Raw genomic sequence first — 8,978 nt, forward strand, 5'->3', positions numbered from 1 at the left:
CTGTTCTTCGTTAACGTGACATAAATAGGTTGCAATGATTTTCATTCAGTCAGGACTTTACACTGACTCTAGCCACATGCATCACAGATAGATTCTAGTAAAGCATTGATTAATGCCTGATCTTAAAATTAGTTAACTGGACTTGTAGCCATTATTTTGTGCCCATGTGGCTGGACACAACACGGCACAATGAACCTGATCGAACCGTTATACCTAGGATTTCTGTCGACTAATGTGTGGTGGTCTCAGGTTTTGAAAATGGGCCGACAACTCGTGTAGTGTGCGCTGGACATTACACTAAGGAAATGGAGAATGGAGGGTCAGTGGAGAGCACCGGAGTTGGGCCTTTTTTCATTCAGTGTCATTAAGAGGAAGAAAAAAGGCAGGAAGAGACGATGAAGCCGATAATTAAAATGAGGTCAATAGGTTTAATTTATCGTGCGATTAATTGATTTATTGTTTATCGTGACAGGCCTAAAATTTAAGCTTCAAATAATGCCTGAGTGCCACCGACTGCAATAACAGATTTATTATAGAACAAATCTGTGGGACAAACTGTCTACAGAAAGCAAAGAGAGTAGATCTATTTTTGCCTTTAAGAGAAGAATAAAATATAATTTTCTTTCAATGTATGATGAAGTATATTCATTCAGTAGAGTGCAGAATCATTACAAAGATCATGTTTTTTCCGTGTTATCTTTACATGTACATTGCGTACTTTGTGTTTAATGATGTGTTTGTATGGACAGTGTTAAGAAAATAAATTTAAATATGCTAGTTTTAAAACTTAACATGTCTTGATTGAAATAGCCTAATTATAGTTTTAAAATCAGTAACTTATTCTGGCCTATTGACTTTTATGTTACCTGTAGTTACAGCAGATGGTTTGTTAAGATCTTTTGAACTGCCCTTTGTCTGTGTGGGAAACAATCAGGAGAAGTTCTAGCTTTTCACACTCATCTGTGAAAAGCCGTAAAACAGCAGGAGTTCCTGGCTTTAATGAAAGGGTCAGAGATAGCTCCTGGCTGGATGAGCAAAGATACGCCTTATTTAAATAAATTAAAGATAAGAATATGCCTTTTACTATAAAACTTTCTACACAGAAGTAACAAATTAGATTTGCTCTTGCAATTCTCCAAAGACGTCTTTGCTTTTCTTTCTTTCTTTCCTTCTTCTTTCCATTTATGTCAGGTAAATGACTGTATGTCCCTGTTGTTCTGCAGTTTCTGTTGTAATTTTATGCGTTGTCTTCTATTGGATTAAACTGCAATTCTGTGAAGTCTGCACTCATTGTTGTTTTTGTGTGGCTACACGCACCCCACCGGGAGAACCTGGGATTGAAGGAGATCGAGCCAAAAGAGTTTTCTTAAGAAATATTATAACCTAAAATCTTCTTCAACAACGGCTGACTGATGCTTGTGGTGCAGTAGATTGACTTTTGGGAGAAGAGGTAGACTACAAAACGTTGTTTTCTTCAGACTACTCCTTTTCATCCAGAGCTTTTGCTTGTGCCAACATGTGACATGCATTTTAAACTGTAAATGAAATAAATAAGTAAATGAAATAAGTAAACAAATAAAAGCTTCACTTCCCCAACAATCTTAGAAAGTTGGCCGATCTAAGATTGTCGCTGGTGATTTCGTAACCGATCATCATGCAGTGTGTGGTGCAGGATGATCTTATTATAATGTAAGAAATGCCTTTGAAAACAAGGAAAAGTAAACACAGACTCTTGAAAGAGTCAGGTCTCGCATCTGAGATCTCGTCTTTCACACTCCCTTCAACAAGAGATGAGAGACTTTGTACTGGCAGAGATCCCACTGAACCCTTCCATAACCTCAACTTAGTTTTTATTTATACTGTGAACCTATGAAGCACTAAAACTGAATCAGTTATCAGGCATATCATGGAAAGTTCTCTGAGTAAGTGATGATACTGGAAACATTTATACCTGAGAGAAGCAAATAGTCTTTAAAAGAATCAGCAGCAGGAACTCTTGGCTGGCACTGCTTAACTGCCTCGGCTATGGCTCTGTGTGAGGAGGAGGAAGAAGGATCACGTAAACATGAACAATCAGACGAACACTGAGCTGTCAGAGAAAAATCACACAGACCTGATGTGTGATGGGGTGGTCCCACAGCATCCCCCCACTATGTTCACCAGTCCATCCACTGCAAAATCCTGTGAGAGACATGACACTTGAGCAGCATTCAGGCACCCAGTGATAGTGCAACGTCACACAGATTATTATTATTATTTTACATTTAAACCTAAAATCAGAAGTTTGTGTTAAAGTAAGGCAGGTGACAGATGAAGTCTCAAAACTCTACAGAAACAGAAAATATCAATTATCTTTCTGGAACATTTTATCAACCTGAAGTAGTTCTTGTTGAATCCTGAAACGATCCACTCGCCATCACCAGAGTTATTCATGTTGGCCACAGAGCCTCTGACTACGGAACGCATGCAGACAACTGAACCTAGCATGTCTCTATAATGATGATGTCATCATCTTTTTAAAAAGAAGATTTGCCAGAAATATAAAAAACACTTGTATGAGCAAAGTCTGATTTATTACTCAGCACCAAATGGCAGATGGCTGATAAAATCAATAATAACTTATCACATAATCAAAATGAACATATTGCCCAAATTCTGGAGCTATGTCGTCACTACCTCATCCTTAGAAAATCCTTTCTGTTTTAATTAAGTTAACGTGGAATTTAAATAAATCGAGTTGGACACTCAGAATGCTACACCAGCCTTGGAAAGGAAACGACTAACAGCTCAACAGAAATTCTTCCAGGCTTTAGGACTTTTGATCAGTGATCAGGGCGGCACAGGCAGTTACTGAGGGCAGCATCAGAAAGGGGTGGGGCACTCAAGAACTAGAAAATAACCATTCCTGCAAGAACCACAACTATGTGCATATTTATATGTCAAGCTTGCAAAGTTAGGCATAGCAAGTAATCGTGATTAATCACAACATCAGAGTGTGATTAATACAATTACATTTTCATTCAATTAATAATACTACAGAAAAAAACAAGAGGACATGTGTTGACCTTTGCAAGTTGGGAAATGGCTGTAAAGAAATAGCTTCTAGCCTGAACTTGAATAGCTCCATAGTAGAAGAAAACTATTCTTAAAGTACAAGTGGAACTGTGATGAAAGAGCCTGCAGCAGGACCCACCTCACTGAGTGGGATGGGAAAAGAGGAAGGAAAATCTTCTGTTTACCTGAACTACAACAAAACATGGCGTCTTGTGGTAACAGTTAACACAGCAATCATATATCTTAAGGCTGAGCTGCACATCTTTATCAGGGTGCTAATGATTGTGGCAACTGCTTCTTCTAAACATCGGTGTGGAAACTGATCAGGACCTGTAGACTGCAGGCTGTAACTTGAGGTGTTTCATCATATCCTCCAAACGTGTTGGGAAGCCCTGACAAAAAAAAAGAACACAAACTGTTATTAAGATTACCCCTGACCTCATCAATAAATGGACTGGGTGGTCCAACAAACAAGGCAACAGGAAGTAGAACACAGGTCAAAGCTGCAAGTCCTTTAATGAAAAGTAAACCGTTTCGATTGATTGCAGAGAACCTGTCGACATCTCACAGAAGCCTTCAGTTATTCATTAAATCACCAGCATTGTATCTGAAGACAGGTTACCATGCCAACACTATGGACTAGATGTTGTTATGGGTTACCTGCATTAGGATAACAGATGATGAAAGCTGATGTGCTTTTCCCAATCGCCTCAATGAAAGGCCTCATTTCTGTTGCCCCCAGCGCACAGTTCAGACCAATACTGCAACACAGCGAGGCACACATCTGACTCCTGTCTGTGTTCATCCCACATCACCTCATGTTGATTCTCCAACAGGTCAACTCACCACAGCGGCTTTGCATGGGACACACTCACTACGAATGCCTCGCCCGTCTGACCAGACAGCGTCCGGCCGCTCCGGTCCACAATGGTTCCCGAGATCTGGACCATCCCAAAAACACCTCACAATGTAGTCATGACAACATACCTTATGGTCATAGGTCCTGTAGTGTACCATAAAACTCCTTTAGGAGTAAATTACTTTTGGAGTAATTTTCCAAGTAATCCCCTGGAACTTTAACAAGTAATTGATGAAACACATAAATGTTCTGTTTGGTCATCAGTGGTGAGTCAGATTACATTGTTTACCTGTGAGGTTAATTTCTCATCTGGAGCTGTGAGATGCACTGGAAAATACTTATTTCTATTTTGTGTCTAAATCTGATTTAACAGATGCAAAAGTTCCTGTTAGCTGTTTTAGCAGAAACACAAACATTTCTACCTCAGTTTTATTATTTTTATCTGCAGCAGCAGATTAAAAAAAATGCAGTGATGCAGATAAACTGAAATAAGAGCATCACTTCTGTAGATGCACATAAAGAACATGTTTGACAAGTTTCACAGATTCAAAAAGTTTCCATCTGGAATCTTATGATCTTCAGTTAAGATTATAAGAATATAGTGAAAATGACGTACAAATATGGGCTTCCTTTCATAGGACTTTTCAAAGAGAAGGTCGATGGCAAACAGAGCCGCCTGAGGACAGACAGGAAGACAGCATCATGAAACTACAATAAGAAAAACTGTATGATTAACAAATACCACACATTACAACATCTGCAGAGCATTAATCACTGAAGTTGTATAATGTTTTGTTATGTATGTTTAAGATGTTTATAACAAATTAGACAACTTGATGCCAGGACTTAAGCAAAGGAACATTACCTTGGCGTTGGCCGTGTCAAAGATGGTCTCTACCAGAAGGATGTCTGCTCCGCCGTCCAGCAGACCTCGAGCCTGCTCTGTGTAAGCTGCCACCAGCTCATCAAACGCTGGAGTCACAAAGCCAAACAGCGGTAAGGACAACAGCTACAAAGGCAAACAATAAGGAAGATTCTGCTTCTGGATCAGTTTCCTGCTGTGGCCTTTGGGAGGTGAGGCTATTCTTCAGCGTAGTCATGGTGACCTGGTATCCCGTCTCACCGGTCTCCTTGTACAGTGACCCAGGTCGAGGTCAGCCTGATGTAGGCAGATTTACACTAATGATAAATTCTTACTTATGTTCCTGAAATCTGGTTTCTCCACAGACGGCGACACAGAGAGGGTTTTATTGGTGGGGCCCAGCGCCCCGGCCACGTAGCGTTTCCAACCTGAGGACACACACAGGACACGTTAATCCCATGAGGAACCCCTGAGTTGATGTATGACCATCACTGCAGCAGACAGGAGGTTCAGCTAACCAGACTGTTTGGTGACGTCATCGGCTGCCTTCCTCGCCAGCTCTGCTGACGCCCTGTTGAGGCGATAGGCCTGCACAACAAACACAGTTACCCTCTGAAGCAACAACATGACCCACATTATTCATCTAATACAGAATAAATGACTAAAGCTACAGCTACATTAGCCACATGTTGCACATGCTTCCATATGCTCCTGTCTCACACACTGAACAGGTGGTATGGAACAGGCATGCCACTAGTGTTAGCACTGAAGACAAAGTGGTAGCACATTGTCTTCAGTTAGCTTTAATATTGAATTAGTCGACATTTAAAAAGAACAATTCCAGAGTCCAAACAGGAAAACCTGCTCCAATTGTTCTGGTATGTTTAAACCAGACAAACCAGCACACTGACTGGTGATGAACGGTGTTCATGTTCTTATCCTGACCATATTTCAACACATAACACAGATTTCTTTATTCTTCTTTCACACCTTCAATTGAGTTCATTTATATGGTGCCAATTAACAACACATCATCTGAAGGCACTTCAAAGAAAAATAAAGCCAATTGATCTTTGTTCAAACGGTGCATTAAATTCAGTTTATTATTCAGGTTGGTTGAAAGGTTTCTATGTAAGGAAACCCAGCAGACTGCATGGAGTCAGACTTGCAGTGCTCGTTCTTCTTGGATGAACACGTAGTAACAATCGCTTAGATTATGACCTTGACTTTACAATGGATGCTCATGGATGGTAAGTACGAAGTTAATGGCAGCAGTAGCTCCTTAATGTTTTCCATAATAAAACAGAGCATATATTTACTGACTAACTGTGAAACATGATGGAGTTTCCACTGGTTCAACTACTCCAGACCTATTGGTTTAGAACTCTCCATATCAACAGGTCCAAACAGGTCCACTTTATATCTATATGCATATAATATGTATTCTTTTCAATCCAGTTTATTAAGTACAATTCAGTTACAACTACATTAAAATAAAGCTTTTCATAGACTCAAACCAGTAGATTCACTGGAATCAGAATAAATTAGAAGAATTCAACAGGATAATTATTACAACAATCAAGAAATAATATTACTTGTAATGCTTCACTCCATTTCAGTCCACTTCCAGGGGTCATATGTGGCAGTTGGACTGATTTTGTGGCCCCCAGCTGCAGCTTAACAGCTACAAATTTGTTTATTAAACTTTTTATTTTTATTCAGTGTGAAATTATTATTGACATCATTTTCTTACAACAAAAGATGTTAAGTAGAACTCAGAAGATTTGTCTCTTTACAAATACACTTTTATGACAAGTAGAACCATGTCAATCCAGACTTTTACTGAAAAACCAACTTTGCTGCATCCAAATCAGCTTTTATTTAATTTATTGAATGAGAAGTAGATAACACACTAAGTAGAGCCAGTTATCAACTTAAAACTGACTGAGGTTGTACAGAACAAAAGGGAAAAAATAGCTTTTAGCCATCAGGAGCAAGCTCACAGGTCAGCTCTGATAAACTCTGATAAGCTCTGGTATGTAGAAACAGATCCTGGAGAATTTCTCAGAATGAGCTCATCAGTGGTTAATCAGTGAACTCTTGTCTCTCTGTGTGCATGACCTTTGTGTTGGCAGCAGGAGCCGTGTGCTGCTCATACCAGCTGCTCCAGTCCATAATCTGCCTGGGCGACGGATGTGCTGCTGAATGTGTTGGTCTCAATGATGTCAGCTCCGGCCTGCAGGTACTCCTGGAAACACACCATGGACAACGCTGCAGCACTTTGGTCTAGTCAAAGAAACCACATGTCCAGCATCAGACAGGACAACATCTGGATCCATCTGCATGGACTACCTTGTGTATGTTATAAATGATGGCTGGCTGTGTGAGGCTCAGGAGGTCATTGTTGCCCTTCAGAGGTAGAGGATGCTCCTTAAACTCTTCTCCCCTGAAATCTTCCTCCTCCAGCTTCTCTTGTTGGATCATCGTTCCCATTCCGCCATCTAGGACCATAATCCTTTTCTGCAGCAAAACTCGCAGCTCTGACTCCACTGGAGAGCTGCAGCCTGGACAGAAAAACACAGGCAGTACTCTGCAATAAGAACGCTGGCTTGGTTCCCTCAGCATGGCTCAGCTCGTCCTAAACCACAGTTAGAGCTGAACCGCAGATCAGCGTCCACAGTTCTAAAGAGTATCCATGAATGATCAGGAGTTCCTGAAACTCTGGAAATCTGAATGGATAGAATATCCATACCGATTTGTTGGTTGAAGAACAGATTAAAAATAAATATCTTTGTCGCTGAAGGACGATGGTGGGTTGTTGGCTCAATTTGGGGTCTGCCTCTGTTGTTGTGTGGTAAGACTCTTCACCCGCCAAGCCTGCTGGTGGTGGTGCATGGCAGCTATGGTTACTATCCAGTAGCTTGCCATGAACGCTCTCTGTGCATGGCAAGCTATGCCATGCATTGCTTGCCATGTGTGGCAAGCAATGCAAACTTTTCAATGTGTGTGTACACATTGAATATATGTACACACACATTCAGTGTGTGAATGTGTGTGTGAGTGACTGAATGTCATGGCTTGATAAAACCTATATACTAGTACAGTCCATTTACCATCTGAGCTAATATGACTTCAATAATTTAGCAGCAAAAAGTCTTTTTTAGTTAAATTAATTTTTCGTCAATATATGGTTTCAGTTAAAGTACAATTAATTCAGTTTAGTCGTATTGTGGTTTCTTATTGTTTTAACAGTTACCAGAATTAAAGATTTTATAATAATTAAAAAAAAACATTAAGGCTATGTTAAGAAGTATCACACCCCTCAGTTCTGGAGTTTAATGGTGCCATTAATTATTATTTTTAATTAATTGTTATCAATAATAGAAACAGAACATAGACTACACTCAAAGCATACGTTATAATACATATCTCAATTAATTATAGGAGTAATGAAAGAAATTAAGGAGACATGGAAGCCACATTATCAACAATAATAAAACAAATTTACACAAATCAAAATATCAGTGTCAATGTGAGAAATAAGATATAAAACTTTATTGTCCGTCAAGGAGGAAAATTTCCTTCGGATCTCCAACATCATATCTATACCAACTGCAACAGAACATTTTATTTTAAAACATGCAGCACAGTAAACAAACCCTGAGTATGAATATTTAACCCGACTCTGATTTGACCTAAACGCTTCTACGAGTCGGTCATCCTGTGTGTTCTGCTGGGCTGGAGACCTGAATATTAACATGTGGTTTCAGCTGATCTGTCAACTGCAAAGCAGTTGCATCACATCAGAGTTTAGCTCCAAGCTAACAGAGAACCATGTGACAGTGCCGGGTGGAGGACCTACCTGCTCCCGTAGCTGCGCAGAGCTGATATCGGACATTTGTCGGAGCCATTGGAAGCCAAGCAAGCCGTGAGAAGAGCCCAGCTATCCTTCTGAACGCCCAAAGGATAATTACGTTCCTTCAAACTTTTCCTACTGAAACTACTGGTAGGGGCCAACCATGGCTTCCGATCACAGTCCTTCAAAATAAAAGCAACTTTTTGACATAAGCCAACTTCCGGGAAAACCAGATTGATTTATTTGTGATACCAAATAAATCACACTGGTCCACAAGAAAATCAATCTGGTCCCTTGACGGTGAAAATATTTACATTTCGTGCTTTTATTTTTAATAAAAGAGGGTT

At 39.9% G+C, this 8,978-nt stretch overlaps 1 protein-coding gene across 1 annotated transcript in view; it reads right to left on the reverse strand.

Moving 5' to 3' along the window:
• The window catches only part of mtr (5-methyltetrahydrofolate-homocysteine methyltransferase), a 30,943-nt gene extending 22,134 nt beyond the window's left edge, over positions 1 to 8,809 (reverse strand). Inside the window, exons 1-12 of the mRNA XM_088016414.1 lie at positions 8,638 to 8,809; positions 7,128 to 7,339; positions 6,934 to 7,023; positions 5,294 to 5,363; positions 5,111 to 5,203; positions 4,779 to 4,885; positions 4,530 to 4,589; positions 3,901 to 3,995; positions 3,715 to 3,815; positions 3,385 to 3,446; positions 2,114 to 2,181; positions 1,952 to 2,031 (exon numbers count right to left, since the gene is read on the reverse strand). Coding sequence (XP_087872540.1) covers positions 1,952 to 2,031; positions 2,114 to 2,181; positions 3,385 to 3,446; positions 3,715 to 3,815; positions 3,901 to 3,995; positions 4,530 to 4,589; positions 4,779 to 4,885; positions 5,111 to 5,203; positions 5,294 to 5,363; positions 6,934 to 7,023; positions 7,128 to 7,339; positions 8,638 to 8,686 — 1,087 coding nt within the window. The 5' untranslated portion in view covers positions 8,687 to 8,809. The remainder of the gene's footprint in view (positions 1 to 1,951; positions 2,032 to 2,113; positions 2,182 to 3,384; positions 3,447 to 3,714; positions 3,816 to 3,900; positions 3,996 to 4,529; positions 4,590 to 4,778; positions 4,886 to 5,110; positions 5,204 to 5,293; positions 5,364 to 6,933; positions 7,024 to 7,127; positions 7,340 to 8,637) is intronic.
• Between the last annotated feature and the right edge of the window lie 169 nt (positions 8,810 to 8,978).

The sequence above is a fragment of the Poecilia mexicana genome, unplaced genomic scaffold (assembly GCF_051168715.1).
Source record: "Poecilia mexicana isolate PSO_F unplaced genomic scaffold, ASM5116871v1 scaffold_19, whole genome shotgun sequence".
Taxonomy (NCBI): domain Eukaryota; kingdom Metazoa; phylum Chordata; class Actinopteri; order Cyprinodontiformes; family Poeciliidae; genus Poecilia; species Poecilia mexicana.